We start from the raw sequence: 16,941 nt of genomic DNA on the forward strand, positions 1-16,941 counted from the left end.
AGAGTACATATCGTATGCTTCCCTTTATATAAAACTCTAGAAGATGTGTAATAGGGAAGCACAAAGCTAACTCCATATTGGATCTGTTTCTTTTACTCTAGCCCTTGTATAATTGTCTTTGCTACAAGTTAGGAATGTAGTCTGTAGCCTGAAATATACAAGATAGCCCATTCTCAAGGCTCTGACCTTTAAAGGTATTACACTTTTCCATTCATATGGAGATAAAAGTTGTTCAGAGAATAACGTTAATCTTGTTGGAGGTTTATAGGAACACTGTGACCTAACCTACTTGGACAGCTGCAAAAACAAAGGATTCTGGCACCAAGAAGTTTGCAGCAACCAACGCACCCTCTCCCCTTTTACTATAAAAGAAGCCTAAATTCTAGCTCAGGGAAGGTGGTTCTTTGGGACACAAGTCCATCTTCTAAGTCTGCTGGCTTTCTGAATAAAGCCGCTATTCCTTGCCCAAACAACCCATCTCTTAATGTATTGGCCTGTCATGCGGCAATCGAGTTTGGACTCGGTAACAGATACAAACTAATCTATAGTGACCAAAAGCAGATCTGGGATTGCTTGGGAAAGGCAGGTAGGGGTTAGGTAGGAGGGATTACAAAAGGGCAGGAGGAAACTTTTGAGGTGACAGATATGTTCACTCTTGATTGTGGGGCTGGCTTCACAGGTCCAGTATGTCAACATTTATCAACGTGTGTATTTTAAATATGTCACTGACTGTATGTTAATATGGCTGTTTTTAAAAAGCCAGCAGGAGACCAGATTCCTGCTGTGTGTTCCCCTAAAACTAGGAGCTTTAGAGGAGTTTTTCAGGGATGAGAGGAAGGGAAAAAGGAATACTGTAAGCCACCATTGGTCGATAATGCAAAACACACTCCCCTGTCCCATTTCTTGTCCCTACCCTTGATAAAACAAAATAAGTGAGACACAAATATATGCTTTTTCTGTCCAAATAAATCTTAGAGTGTGAGGTGGGGAAAAAGTGTTCCAGGTGAAGAGAACAACATGCAAGGGGTATCTGCTCATTTAGCCACCCCTTCATTGATTTGGCAAATATTTATTGAGCAACTATTATACTCCAGGTACTGGTTTAAGTGCTGGGAATACAGCTGTGAACAAAAGAGATTCACATCCCTGCCCATGTGAGGCTGACATTCTGGCAGGAGACAAACAACAAGTGTGTTACATGAATATATATATATATATAGCTTGTTAGAAGGTGGTAAATATTAAGTGATAAAAATAGGATAAGGGGATGGGGCGTGCCAGGAAGGGGTGCGATTCTAAATGAGGGGGCCAGGGAAGGCTCATGGAGAGAGTGACATTTGTATAAAGACTTGAAGGAGGGAATGATCTGGGTAGGTGTCTGGAGGAAAAACATTCCAGGCAGAGGGAACAGCCAATGCAAAGGCCCTGAGGCTGGACCCTGCCTGGTGCTTTGGAGGAAGAGGTTAGAGACCAGTGTGGCTGAAGCAGAGTGAGAACGCGGGAGTGGGAGGGAGTGAACCAAAAGTGGCATCAGATGCTGATTTACCAAAACCAGGGCCATGCGATCAAAATGGGGCAAAGGTTGTCATGGGAGCATCCCACCATCCTGCCATATCTTCCAGAGTCCCAGAGAGGGAAGCACAAATGACTGATGCCTTTTGAAGCTTTTTCTTCAACTCCCCCACTCAGCCACAGATCAGACTGAAGGCAACAGCCCCACATTTCTTGGGGTGCTCAGATGCTGCACCCATCTTGAGGTCATTCTGGGTCCCCCAGGCAAAGAAGCACAAGACAGGCACCCCAAGGTGAAGTTCTGGAAACCCTGTCCTTTGAGGAGTCATGAAGTCACTGTGGTGTTCTTCCGGGACCAGAGGGAACTTGGGGGAAGCTGAGGATGGACTCATGGGAGGCAGGTCTCTGATGGGCTGTCCAGAGGAAAGGCTTGGGGCCTGTGACAGCAGAGTCCTGAGAAAGGAGATCTGGGTTTGATCTGAGAGTGAGCTAAACTCCAGAACAAGCAGAGCCATTAAAGCTTAGGAGGACTCTGCCACGGGAAATAAAACCATTGCTTATCATTGATTCTCAGGCAAATAGTAGGAACAGCAGCTTTCTTTAACTGAGATAATACACTGAGCTCAAAGAGGCAGTCACTTCCTCAAGGCCTGCTTACTCTCAGATCCTACCTGCCCTTCCTTTGCTTTGCTCTGTATCAAAGGGAACTACATTTCCCAGGTTCCTTTGCACCCTGGCTTCCAGGTAGTTTCAGCCAATGGGAGGCCCAGGCGGGAGACCACAAGGTGGGACAAAGAGAGAAGCCAGGGTATCTCTCCCTCTCTTATTCTGCCTCTCCAGCAGCATATACACACCTCCATGGGCTCAGCTCCCTGAAGACAGCTCTTGCCCAAAGTTCCAGCTCTTGTTAAATGGTTCTGGCCCCTGGTCCCTGGTCACACTACCTCCTTCTATTTTTTCTGCAGCCTAGTGGCTACTCTCTGGGTTACCTTAGTATCACCCATCTCTTCCCAACAATCCCATCACCCATTAGCCAATTCCCTGAATTAAATCTTCTCTGTTTGAAAGACCTGACATGACTTCTGCTTTCCTGGCTGAATCCTGACCAGGAGAACCAGAAATCTGAATCTAAGACTATCTCCATAACCACTTGAAAGGCTCATATGATCCCCCCAAAAGAGGCAGTATTCTTATAGAGCTTGTGGTCACAGGTTTGGGGGCCTGGCCACTTGCATTCAAATCCAAGCATAGCTACCTATTCACCTGAACAACTTACTTAAACTTTCCATGTTTCTGTTTCCTCATCTGTGAAATTATGATAATAACAGGTAACCAATTGTGCTTTCCAAAGATGGCCACAAAAATATCACCCATGCAGTGTGCTCTTCTGCAGTGTGACTTGTCACACCCCCCTCAAGAGGTGGAGTTTGATTCACCTCCCGTTGAATCTAGGCTGGTCTTAGTGACTTGCTTGTCACTGAGAATGCAGCCAAGTGCACCGTATGATTCCTAAGTAGGTTAGAAGAAGCCCTCCAGCTTCCGCCTTGGTTCCTTGAGAAACACTTGCTCTCTCTCCACGCTCCTTCTCAAAACCCCAATCACCATGTTGTGAGGAAGCCCAAGCCACACGGAGAGACCAGGTTTCCAGGCAACAGCCCCAGCTGAGCAGAGCTTCAAGTCATCCCAGCCCAGGCACTCAACAGGGGAGTGAAGAATCCTCCAGATGATTCCAGCCCCCAGACATTCAATGTTTCTCATCACAGAGCTGACAAATCATCATCACCATGCCCCATCTGAATTCCGGACTCACTGAATCTGTGAGAAGGATAACATAGTTATTGACATACATCACTTAGTTTGGGTTGGTTTGTTCCACAGAAACAGATAACTGAAACACAGAGGTACCTTCTCCATGAGTTTGCTGTGAAAATCAAATGCGTGCATAAGTTGTAAGTACGTAGAACAACACTTGCACATAGTAAGTGCTCAGTTAATGGGAACTGTTTCTGTTGTTATTCATTATACTTTCTGAACGTATTCCCATCCATTTCATTAAAACTGTTCTTTTCATCTTAAAAAAAAGAACGGATATGTATATGTATAACAGATTCACTTTGCTGTACACCCGAAACTAACACAACATTGTAAATCAGCTATACCCCAATAAAAATTAAAATACATACATAAATAAATAATTTTTTTAAAAAACTATTCTTTTCAAAGTACCAAGACCTGGATGTAGATACGCTTTGCTCTTTGGGTCCCCTGACACTATGCCCTTCTGGCCACTTGACACTACAGCCCTATAAGGTAGGGACTATCCTTTCCCCCTTTTCAAAGAGGGGGAAACCAAGTCACGGAGAGGTTCAGCAACTCACCCAAGATCCCAAAGTCAGGATCGGCACCCAGACCCCCAGGCAACTGGAGTCCACGGCCCTCAAACAGGGTTTCTCAGTCTCAGCACCACTGATAATTGGGCAGCTGTCCTGGGCATAAGAGGACACATAGCAGCATCCCTGGTCTCTACCCACTCGATGCCGGGACCACACCACTCCATCCAGTAGTGACAACCAAAAACATCTCCAGGTACTACCAAATGTCCCCTTGGAGGACAGAGCCGCTTGCCCCACCCCCAGTTAAGAACCACTGTGCTGCGGCCCGGGTTCAATCCCTGCTCGGGGAACTGAGTTCCCACAAGCCGTGCCACACGTTCAGGGAAAAAAAAAAAAAAAAAAAGAGCCACTGCAGTAACCACCTCACCGGGCTGCTTTCTATCTCCAGGGTCACATGGCCCAATCAGAACTCCCCAAAACCTGTTCCTCCCCCCAGGCTTCCCATCTCAGCAAATGATACCCCTACCCGTGCGGGTCCCTAAGCTACAAACTTCAACATCATCTGACCTCCTTTCATTCACTCCCGGCCCGCCTCCATCCAATCTGTTAGCAAGTCTGATCTGCTCAACCCCCAAAATGTGAGTCAGATCCATCGTCCCCAGCTCCTCGTCCAAGCCCCCATCGCTTTTCCCTGGGACACCTTCATCAACCTCCTCCTCCCAGGTCCCCTTACTGTCACCTCTGTTGCCCTTAGAGTCCAGTCCCCACGGAGCAGCTTAAAACACTCCAAAACTTCCCATCATATTTAAATTCCACACACATCCCCAGGGCCACCTCTGCCGAAGTGCCTTCCTCCCAAACGTCACTTCCCTCGGCTCTCCCTTCTCTTGCTCACCTTCTGCCAGCAGATCCTTCATTCTCATCTTCCTGCCACAGGGCCTTTGCACAGCCTTTGCCCTCCCTGCCCCCATGCTTCCCAGAGCTGGCTCCTCACCCTTCAGCTCTCAGCTTTCCTTGACCATCCTCCAGAAGCCTGCCCCCTTTGTTTTTCTCCATCCTGACCCCTGGCTTATTCTGTCTGCAGCATTTACTACCGTGTTTTATTGATTTGCCTGTTTCCTGTCTGTAGCGGGTTAAATGGCAGCCCCCAAATAGATACATCCACGTCTGATCCCTGGCACCTTGGTGAGTGTGATGTTATTTGAAGAAGAAAAAAAAGGACTTTGCAAGACATCATTAAGGACGTCAAGGTGTGGAGATCTTTCTGGATTATGAGACACACAGACAGACAGACACAGAGGCAACAGCCACGTGAAGATGGAGGCAGAAGCTGGAATAATGCATCCACAAGCCAAGGAACGCCTGGGGCCAGCAGAAGCTGGAAGAAGCAAAGATCGGATTCTCTCCTAGAGCCTGGAGATGGAGCAAGATGCTGCCGACACCTTGTTTTCAAACCTCTGCCCTCCAGCACACTGAGACAATATAGCTGTTGTTTCAAGCTACCCAGTTTTTGAGACTTTGTTACAGCGGCCACAGGAAACAGAACACAGGCAGCCTTCTCTCCCACAAGGCCATGAACTCAGGAGAGCAAAGAGGAAATCTGTGGTGTTCTTTCCCATCACCCCAGCCACCTGCACAGCGCCTGTTGCCGATGATAAAATAATGTCTAACCCGAAGAAGCTCTCAATCTCACCTTCACCCCAGCCAGTAAATGTTCACTTCTCTTTGGATTCCGCCCCATCCCCTCCACCCCACCCACCCACCTCCCCACCCATCCTCAACCTCCCCGGACACAGGAAACTCCCTCCCTCCAAAACAGTGGTTCTCTCAGGGGCAGTTCTGCCCCCTGAGGGGACATTTGGCAATGCCTGGGGACATTTTGTGGTCACTACTGGGGTGGGGGGAGAGTGGGTGAAGGTCAGGGATGCTGCCTAACTTCCTACAATGCATAGGGCAGCCACCAAGACAGAGAATGAAACCTCAATTTCAGCACTGCTGATGCAGAGAAACTCTGGACTCGATTTATTGATAGTACTTGATGCCAATATAAACATCGACCGATCAATTGCCTCCTGACATCTCTTCTCCACTCTTCTGGTCCCTCAGCTTCTCAGGTGAAACAGCCCCTCCCTGAGCCTAGCTCCTTTGGGTAGAGTCGACCCTGCCCCCAACTCCAGAAATGGCCACGTGACCTGGCCTGACCAATCAGATCATACATTCTCCCAGGCACAGCAATTGGTTCAGAATTGGACATGTTACCCCTCCCCCAAACATTCATGTCCAATGAAAGAGAGATCTGGGGTTTAGAGGCCATTAAATCGACCCTCCCGTTTTCCATTGTACACAGAATTATGGGAATAAAAATCTGGTATGTCTGGGCACTCTTGTTTGCCTCCATGAGGGGAAAGGATGACTGAAAATGGAGGGAAACACCCCAAAGAAAGCAGAGTTAAGAGATGGAGTGCAACGGGGAGAGGAGAGGGTTCCTGAGATATCTCCTGAGCCCCTGGATCCAGCTGGACCTGAAGGTATTTCCTCCCAAGCTTTTCAGTTATATGAGGTAATAAATATTATTTTTGACTAAGCCAGTTTCGGTTGGGTTTTCTGTCACAAGATCTAAGACTCTTGCTTGAAATTTCTGCAGACTAAGTTCAGAATTTCCTCAAACCTTAAACTTCTCCAACTGAACATCCCTTATTTCTTCCGCTATTCCCCAAGGGACCTGACTCTCATGTTCCTCTTAAAGCCCAGGTCTCAGAACACCATCCCTGAGATCAAAGGGGATGGTCCATCTCTACAAGGTAGTGAGATCTGTAAAAGCCCAGCTATGCCCATCCAACACACCCACTGACCCTGCCCATTTCCTGGCACCATTAATGTTAGCAAGGGAAACAAACAGAACTTTGTCTTTCGGTCCCTCAAATATTCCCCAACCTCCCACATGCAAATTGGCGTGTCACCTCCTCCCAGAAGTCTGCCCTGATTGTTTCTGGGTGTTTTCTTCTCTCTGCTCTCACAATACCCTGGGCTTCACTCACCCATCACTGAGTGTGTTAATCTGTGTTGTAACTGCCTATTTCCTCGCCTGTTTCCATGAGTTTCGTGATGGTCTGCATCTCATTCATTGTGGGATTCTCCATCAGAATGTCTCAGAAATGTCTCTGAGGTGGGTGGTAGTATCATCATTACTATTGTTGCTATTATTGCTGTTATCACCCTCTTCATTTGCCTCATTTTACAGATAAGAAAACAAAAGATGAGAAGCCACATAACTCGGAACTAGTAAAGGCAGGATAATCTCAGGCAATCCACCCTCAGTCATCGCTAACCAACTACCACTAACCAGTAGTAAGTAAGCACTCAACAAATACCTCCTAAATCAGGGAGGGATCAGCAAACTGTAAAGAGGCAGACAGTAATTTTTTTTTTTTTTTTTTCTTTGCGGTACGCGGGACTCTCACTGTCGTGGCCTCTCCCGTTGCGGAGCACAGGCTCCGGACGCGCAGGCTCAGCGGCCATGGCTCACGGGCCCAGCCGCTCCGCGGCACGTGGGATCTTCCCGGACCGGGGCACGAACCCGCGTCCCCTGCATCGGCAGGCGGACTCTCAACCACTGCGCCACCAGGGAAGCCCCAGACAGTAATTTTTTTATTTTTTTGGCTTTGCAGAGACAAAGCAGCCGCAAACAATGTGTCAACAAGTAGGCAAGACCTTGTATCAATTAAACTTTGTTTACAAAAAGAGGCAGCCAGCCCATGGGTTATAGTGTGCCAACCCCTGTATTAAATAACTGAAAAAATGAAGTGAGTATTTGATCAACATTTATTGAGCACCTACTGTATGCCAAGTGCTGTTCTAGGAACTGGGGACACAGTTGTGAACCAAACAGACAAAAAGCTTTGCCCTGACACTCCAGTGGGGGAAGCAGATAATAAGCAAATAAGTTAAAAACTCTGGTAAGTCAGAGAGGGCTAAGTACTGTGGAGGAGGGCTTCCCTCGTGGCGCAGTGGTTAAGAATCCGCCTGCCGATGCAGGGGACACGGGTTCGAGCCCTGATCCGGGAAGATCCCACATGCCGCGTAGCAACTAAACCCGTGCTCTACAACTACTGAGCCTGCGCTCTAGAGCCTTCGAGCCACAATTACTGAAGCCCACGCGCCTAGAGCCCATGCTCCGCAACAAGAGAAGCCACCGCATCGAGAAGCCCGTGCAACCGCAACGAAGAGTAGCTCCCGCTTGCTGCAACTAGAGAAAGCCCATGCACAGCAACGAAGACCCAATGCAGCCATAAATAAATAAATAAATAAATAAGTACTGTGGAGGAAAACAAAAGAAGGAAGAGAATGGTGGGGTGGGAGGTAGGCAGGGGCCGGGGGTGTGATTGGTTCTAGGAACAGTGAGGGCGGGCCCACGTGGCTGGAGTCAAGTGAGGGAGGGGGAGAGAGGGAGGAGATGAGGGCTGAGAGGTGGGCAGAGGCCAAATGCATAGGTTCTTCTGGGTCATGATGAGGACTTTCACTTTTACTCCAAGGGGAGCCACGCGTGGGAGGGCTGGGAGCAAGGGGAGGGACAGTGGTTTCCAGCATCCGCTGTGAGAGTCCTGAAGGGTGACATTTCCCAGTATTGGGCCCAGAGAGGAAGTCAGTGAACAGAACAGAATGGAATGGGAAAGAAGGCACAGCGCAAATGTTGACACACACCCCCCCAGGCTTCTGTCCCGGTCAGCCCTAGTGGACATGTTTAGATGCGATCTTCCACCCAACCCAACCCAACTCACTTGGCTGAGATTTGCTTGCACCCCCCACCCCAAGTGCCCAGCTGCATCCTTCCCCCATGGCTCTGGTCCAGGTCCTCCTCATTCCTCATCCCACAGAGGTTTCCTCTAAGCCAGCCCCCTCCAGACCTGCAACTCTGAAGCCAGATAGGCGGTATCACCCTGAGGTCCTCTGGCACTGCCTTCTCTATATCCACCCAACCCATTTCCTTGTCCTCCCTGGCACCCAGCTACGCTACATTCCCATTCCTTTCTTGCAGCTGGATGGGCCCATGTGACCAAATTATGGCCAGTGGAACAAGAATGGAGGTGATGGTGCCACTTCTGGGCCTGACCCCATGAAAACCTCTCAGGGTTTCCCTCCTCATAACTCCCTCCTTGTCCTCTGGCTGAATAGAGAACTCCAAGGGCTTCAGGGAGGATGAGACCATGAGATGGAAAGAGCTCAAGTCCTGTGGGGACTTTGTAAAGAAGGGCTATCCTCTTAATCCCCCAGTTGACCCAAACTGGATTGTGATATAAGCTAGAAGTAAACTCTTTAAATTCACTGAAGCAGTGCAGTTCATTACAACAACTAACATTTTGCACCCGGACCTATACCACATCCTACAGGCAAGCTCAGATCCACTGAAATCAAATTAGCAAAAAAGAATGACTCCCATTAATTTAGCACTTGCTATACATTAATCATACATCAATCACCATGATAAAAATTTAACTTACCTTATCATGTTGAACCCTCACATAACCCTGAGATAAAGGTGCTGTCCACACCCCTATTCTGTAGATAAGACAACCTGGGCAGAAATAGGTTAAGTAATTTTTTTTCTCCAAGGTCACAAGGCTAGTAAGTACCTGACTTGAAATTCAAAGCAGCCCAATATATAAAGAGTTCCTAAAAATCAATAAGAAAAAAATGCCAGCAGTCCTAGAAGGAAAAAAATAATGGGCAAATTATATGAACAAATATTATTTTGCAGAGAGAAAATATAAATAGTTCTTAAACATAAGAAAAGAGGCTCTATCTCACTCAGAATAAGAGAAATGTACATTGAGTCATAATGAGCTTCATTTATCACCCAAGTTGGCAAAACTTCAAAAGCTTAACAACTGTTGGCTAGGCAGTGGAGAAACCAGCATTCTCATTGCTAGAGGTAATGTAATTGGAACAATGCATATGGGAACAATCCCATACAGAGAACAATTTGGCAGGATCTACTGAAAACACAGACTCACCCGCTTTGAGCCAGCAAACCCCTCTGAGAATTTATCCCATGGATATACTTGCTCATGTATCTGGCTGCAATAATAACATTTATATGTAGCTAGACTTTTCTAGGTTCTTGATAGTAACTCATTTATCCTTCAGAACAATGCTTTCAGATGGGGATTTATTATCTCCATTTTACAGATGAGGAAACAGAAGCACAGAGAGGTCAAGTAACATGCCCAAGGTCACACAGTAGAGGAGCCAAAAAACAGTTCATGGACAAGGTTATTCATCACAGTTAGTTTGTCAGAACAAAAGCCTGGTGCAATCCAAGTGCCCGTCAATAGGGGTGATGGTAAATTAAGTGATCCCCAAGCCGTACAATGGAATAGTTTAGAGAAACTGTCCCTGGCAACATGCCTGAGGGGTGGCCCAAAAAAAAAAAAAAAACAGAGTAGGGATCCTGGTACCAGGCTGCCTGGGTTTGAATTTCTGACTGTCACTTTCAAGCTGGGTGCCCTGAGGCAAGTGACTTAACTTCTCTGTGCCTCAGTTTTCCCATACGCAGTATGAGGATAATGATGATATCTACCTCGTAAATTGTTATGGAGATTAAACAAGTCAGTGTATAGAAAGTGTTTTGACCAGGGATCAGCAAACTTTTTCTACAAACATCTGGATAGTAAATATCTTCACCTCAACAGGCCAGACACTCTCTTTGTCAGTTACTCAACTGTAGAGTTGTAACTGGAAATCAGCCATAGATAATACATAAACAAATGGACATGGCTGTATGCCAATAAAACTTTATTTATAAAACATGCTTGTGATTCAGATTCGGCCCTCCCATTGTAGTTTGCCAGCGCCCAGTTTAGATGAATGCCTGGCACACAGTTAGCCCAGTATAAGTGGTTTGTTAAGTAAATGGACAATCTAGAATATCATGCAGTCAGTTTTTAAGAAGAATGAGAACAATCTCTATGTATTGATTTGGAAAGATTCCCAAGACGATGATTAAAGTGAGAAAAGCAGGGGATAAAGCAGTTGGGTGGTATGTGCCATCTTTTGTAGTAAGAGAGGAGGGTAGTTAATAAAAACCTGCATTCCTATTTGCATAAGGAAATTCTGGAAGGCTATATAGTCAACTTAAAGAAAAAAGGAATCACTTATGGAGGAAGGTAGCACCTGGGTATCTGAAGAAGATGGCTAGAGGTTACATCTTTTCCCCTGTGCACCTTTTTATGTGTTTTGATCTTTGAATGATACACATGTATTATTTAACCAAAGAGTCAAATATTTTAAAGATTCTACCAGGCTGTCTGTCCCCCAGCACAGGCTTTTGCAACCTCAGCACTGTTGACATTGGGGCTGGATAACTCTCTGTTGTGAGTGACATTGTCGGACGCTGAGCAGAATCCCCGGGCTCTATCCACTAGATGCCAGTATCAGCTCCCAGACGTGACAACCCCAACTGTCCCAGGACATAGCCAAGGAACCCCTGGGGGCGAAACCACCCCAGTTGAGAACCACTGCCCTAACCCAAACTCCTCCAGGCTGTGCTATGCTGCTTCCCTATATACCTCATTTTCCCTAAAAGGAGTTTTTATAGAGGGTTTATCAGGTGTCAACGCAGTGCTGAGCAGTATTGAAATACTACAACAGTCTTCCCCCCAAAAGGTGCCATTTTTTAGCCCCAGTTCACAGATGGGGAAACTGAGGCTCAGGGAGGCGAAGCCAGCAAGTGATGCTGCCAGGATTGGCTCCCAGGTCTGGCTCCTCCAAGCCACCACCATCAACCCCCATCCCAGCCCACACCTCCTATTCTAACTCTCCTACCCTCTCCCTTTCCTGCCTCTGCCAGCAGCACCAGCATTTACAGGCTGGGGACCGAAGCACAGAGAGGTTAAGTAACATGCCCAAGGTCACACAGTGGAGGAACTGAAAAAAGATTCGTCATCTTGGCTCCAGTGACCATCCCCATCCTGAGTCTAATCAGCTCCCCTGTCCTGGTGGATCTCTCCCACAATGACTGTCACATTTGTCTCTTCCTCTCCACTTCCTCAGCTTTAAAGTTTCATCCCTGCCACCCGGAATTTGGGCTCCCAGAGAGAGTAAGAGTGTCTGGTCATCACTGTGGCCGCCTGTGATGGTGTCATCGTCTTTCTGGGTCTCAGATCTCAGCTTGGAGACTCGCTGCAATCTGACCTCACCCATGAATCATGCCCACCAGCCAGCCCACTCACTGCCCTGCAGCACAACTACGTGGGAACCGACCTGCTCCCGCCTCAGAGCCTTTGCACTGGCAGTGCCTCTTGCCAGGAGTGCTGTCTCCTCAGACTCACATGACTCGTTCCCTCACTTTGCCCAGGTCTCTGCTCAAATGTTGCCTCCTCAGTGAGGCCTCCCAGACCTCCTACGCAGAAGTGCAAGCCCACATTCCCAAGCCCCCTTCTCCAGGCCATGTACCGCCTCTGACAATGTATATGTTTCCTTATTTGCCCACTGTCAGTGCCTCCCACTAGAATGTGGGCTCTCCGACAACAGGGCTTTGTGTGTGTCTTTTTCTCACTGTCTCAGCACCAAGAAGAGGCCCAGAGTACATCATAATTGTTGACGGATGAACGAATGAGTGAAGTAATTAATTAATTAATATGCCCTTCCCACTCTCTACCCAGGGAACAGTAGAGCGAAAGCCGAGGAACTCTAAAGAGGAAATGAGAGAAACTAGGAAGCCTCCTAATTCCAGCCTCCACACCTTTATGCCATTGTGTGTCCCCCACCCCATCCCACCCCCATCTGGAGCCCTCCCTTTTCTCTCTCTGCCCTTCCATATCCCACTGGCAGTTCAAGGCCTGGGCTTAAATCTGTTGATGGACAGGGACTTGAAAACTTAGAGAGGCTGTTCTTGTGATACCTCCCTCCAACTTAATGTGACCAGGATGGCACAGAGCTCCCAGATGGGGAGGATCAAGGAACACCCCTGCCCAGTACAAGGCCTGACACAGCTAGGCACCGGAACCCAGAGCAACTAGAAAACTCCTACTCACCCTTCAAACCCCAGCACAAATGTCCCCTCTTGCATAAAGCCCAACTCTCCCAGGCAATGTCTTGCCTTTGCTCCAGGGCCCCCAGCCCAGAGGTTTCTTCCTCTGCCCTGGTCCTGAAAACACAGGGCTGGGGGATGTCTGTCTCCCCCAGTCTGGGAGCACCTTGAGGGCCAGACCCAGGCCTGGGTCCTCGGTGTTGCCCAGCACAGAAAATCAGGACACAGTGGTCCCTGCAGCTGCCCTCCTAGAGAATAATGCCACAAGCCCTTGCCTTTTATCAGAAAACCAGCTGTAGGGGAGATGCAGGGAAGGATAGAAATGCATCCTTAAGTCTAACCACTTTCCCATTAGCTGCTGTTGAAGCCTCACTGGATCTCGACTGCTCGCAAGTCTGGGGCCTGACTGGTCCGACAGCTACTTCCTTCTGCGTGGAAGCCAGGAGGCAAGGAAATGGAGGAAAATTTGGGATGGGCTGTGGCCAGAGCAACTGGTGGCTGGGGGTGGCAGAGGAATCTCTGGGGTTCCCCCACCGCCATTCTTTCAGGAAGCCTGCCTGGGCGAGGGGAGGGTGGGTCTCTTCCACATGTGGCCCTATCCCCGGGAAACACCCCCAGGGACCCCCTTAGGTCCACTCCCTGATCACTGGCTGCCCCTCCCCCCATCCGCACATGGCATCTCAGGCCGGAGAGGAGGCAATGCCCCAGCCTGCCCACCATCCGTCTCCAGAGAGGTCCCCTCTGGCCCACAGCGCGTCCAGACAAGCCTTTCCTCCCAGGGTAGGGCCTGAGGGCTGGATGGCAAGTGTCAGAGCTGCAGGGCAGGCAGCGCACCCCCAACCGCCAGCCATTACTTTCCACCCAGAACTCAGGAGGCCAGAGGGAACCAGAGAAGGTACGACAGAGAGAGAATCCAGTCCAGTTACCTCCCCCACCCCACCGCATTCAAATAGGGTTTTGAATAGATTTCCTGAGCTGGGGGCGGTCACAGTCAAATCCTCCTTCCACTGGACCCCGGGCCCCTTGCAGAAATCCCTACAGAGAAAAAGCTGTTATTTCTACGTTCCCCAAACCCCAGGATCCACTCTCGGGGTTCTGGACCAGGTCCTGCCTCAACATGCCCCCTGGGATGAAGGGAGTTAGGAAGTCCAGAGCCCCAGGCCCAGAGCACCCCACCCGCCCCATGCTGCCCCAGGCCCAGGCAGGAAGCCAAGGGGAAGATGTGAGGGGAAGGAAGGGGCCCAGGGCCTGGGAGGAGGAGACACATGTGGGGGAAGGAATCGGAGGAGGCCCCTCCCCCATAGCCAGAATCTTGGGGGGGGTGGGGGGTCAAAAGAGTTGAAAACCTCAGGCACCTATTGGCCACCCAGGGGGTTCCTAGCCCCCCTCAAGACCCCCACACAGTCCCTTTTTGGGGGCTTAATCCCCACTGGAGCCAGCCTGGGGCTTTGGGAGCTTTAACCCCAAGTTTGCCAGTTCTCAGCCTAGATGTGGGTTAACTGTGAGCCTATTCCCATTAACCTTGGGTGGGCCAGCCCTGTATCCCCGAGTGTCATAAACCCCATATCCCCTGTACCCTGTGCCAGACCCCGGGGCGGGGGGGGGGGCATCCTCCCCTCCACACGGCTGGCCCAGAGGTGCAGAGCATCAACCCCTTGGGTACCATCCGGGGATGCCTCCCGCCACCCACCCTGGGCCAGGCCCATCAGTGGCCGTCTCACCTGGGACATCTGGGGACGCAGGTTGACCTCCCGCAGGTTGATGGCATGGGGCAGCAGGTTGTTGAGCAACTGGCACAGAAGCACGCCATCCCGGAGGGCCTGCGCCAGTTCGCACACCTGGGCCCCATCCCAGGTCACGCGGTGGCTGGGAGGCAGCACCCGGCATTGGATCAGCCAGTGGGTGCACTGGCGCCACAGCTCCATGACTGCTGGCTTCCCGGGCAGGCCCGCGTGCCCTCGCGGCCTCCTTCGCCGCCCGCCCGCTGGCCTCCGCTAGCTAGCTACCACTTCCTCTTCTTTGCCTGTAACTGTCACCCTGAGACGGGGTGGAGGAGGAGGAGCCATGGTTGGGGGTGGGGGGGGGGGGCACCTGCAGCCCAGCCCCAGCCCAGCCCCTTTCAGGCAGGAGCTGGCCTCTCCTTCCCCCACCAACTAGCACTGGGGCATCTGGGAGTGGGTTCAGGGTAACAAGGCGGAGGCCTGCCGCCTTCCTCTGTCTCCAACCCAAGAGCGGTACAACCTCGGAAACATCCTCAAAATCCGCCCTGTTCTCACCCCTCCCTCCTCTGCCTCCATCCTCATCCAGCCCCCAACCTCGGCAGCCTGGACCAGCACAGTGTCCTCCGCCCCATGGCCGGGCTGCCGTCCTCACCCCCCCCCCGATCTGTACTCCCCACATCAGAGGGCACCTATGAACACCTAGGTCAGGTCGGGAGGCTCCACAGCCCCCCTCGTCTGGGATAAAAGTCATCCCTGCAGCCCACCAGGGCCTGCGTGACCACACATCACCTCCCTGCCCTACTTCTCTCACTCACCCCCACTTTGCGCTGTTCCAGCCAAACAGGCCTCCTCAGTGTTCTTCCAACACACCAGCTAGCCCCAGAAGCTTGCCTTACAATCCTCTGCCTTAGGCAATTTCACGGCCAGCTCCCTCACTTCCTGCAAATCTTAGCGCTAGATCATCTTCTCATGAAGTTTTCCCAAACCTCTCCATTTCAGATCACAGCCTTTTTTCCCACCCCATCACACCCTATCCCACTTCCCCACCTGTTATTTTATTATACTTCTTTCTTTCTTTTTTTTTTTTTGGCGGTATGCGGGCCTCTCACTGTTGTGGCCTCTCCCGTTGCGGAGCACAGGCTCCGGACGCGCAGGCTCAGCGGCCATGGCTCACGGGCCCAGCCGCTCTGCGGCATGTGGGATCTTCCCGGACCGGGGCACGAACCCCTGCCCCCTGCATCGGCAGGCGGACTCTCAACCACTGCGCCACCAGGGAAGCCCTATGCTTATTTCTTTATTGTGTATTGAGAAATTTGTATCTCGTGTGTCACATATACATGCTCCATAAATATTTGTTGAATGAATGAATGAATAATTGAAAGCTCTATGGCTCTACCTCTGACATTTATCCCAAATCCGTTCATTTATTCCCATGGCCCTGGCCACCATCATCTCTTTTTTTGGACTTCGATAGTGTCGTTCATTGGTTTAGCAAATATTTACTGTCTTTGTAGCCCTTATCATTACCTGAAATCATGTGCTCTACGAGGTCTCTCTACCCACCTCCACCCCACTAGATTGTAAGTAGTCTCACAAGCACCCAACCACCCCACCCGCCACCCGAGCCATCACCCAGATTTTCTTTTTTAATTATTGTAACCACTAAGGGGCGCTAGACTCCTTTCACTGGACATACCCCCTACCCTCTGACTGTATCAAAACCAGGCGGGGAGTGGGTCGAGGAAGGGATACCCCTCAGCCTGTCCTGAGACTGGAGTCTCTTCCACATTGGCAGATGGGGAAGCCCAGCCTGGAAATTCCCAGATTTACGATCCTACAGGCACCAAAACTTTCTTCCCCAGCCATCTGTGGCTCTCTATGCGTCAATTTCCTCATCTGAGTGACAGTAAGCTTCACCGTTTAGAATTACGGTAGGGGTCAGAGATGGTGGGGCTGCGAAGATCAGAGGAAGACAGGGTAGCACTCCAGGGCTCCGGGCTTGAATCCCACCTTGACCAATCACAAGCCGTGTCAAACTTGGGCAGACTTGGGCTGAGCTGCCCCATGCCTCAGTTTCTGCATCTAGAAAATGGGGTGATGAAAACAGTATCCATCTCATTGAGAGGTCTACGTAAAATTGGAATGTGTTGAAGCAGGGCAAGCAAACAGAACAGCCCTGGCATACAGTAAGCGCTTAATGAATGTTAGCTGCAGCTACTGCTTTCAATTCTGTTTTTATTATTATGCGCCCTCAATAAACTTGGCCAGAGCGTCCTCTTTCTGGTTCCAGATCCCTCCCTCCCCCACCTTTCTCACGCTTGTCTCCGGGCGACAGGATGGGAGCCCC

At 50.0% G+C, this 16,941-nt stretch overlaps 1 protein-coding gene across 2 annotated transcripts in view; it reads right to left on the reverse strand.

The window, feature by feature from the left end:
• Nucleotides 1-14,912, reverse strand: part of VAV1 (vav guanine nucleotide exchange factor 1) — a 53,056-nt gene extending 38,144 nt beyond the window's left edge. For both annotated transcript variants that reach the window (XM_067032993.1, XM_059062670.2), the window contains exon 1: nt 14,595-14,912. In XM_067032993.1, coding sequence (XP_066889094.1) covers nt 14,595-14,798 — 204 coding nt within the window. In that variant the 5' untranslated portion in view covers nt 14,799-14,912. The remainder of the gene's footprint in view (nt 1-14,594) is intronic.
• Nucleotides 14,913-16,941: the final 2,029 nt, after the last annotated feature.

Source organism: Kogia breviceps, chromosome 4 (assembly GCF_026419965.1).
Source record: "Kogia breviceps isolate mKogBre1 chromosome 4, mKogBre1 haplotype 1, whole genome shotgun sequence".
NCBI classification, from domain to species: domain Eukaryota; kingdom Metazoa; phylum Chordata; class Mammalia; order Artiodactyla; family Physeteridae; genus Kogia; species Kogia breviceps.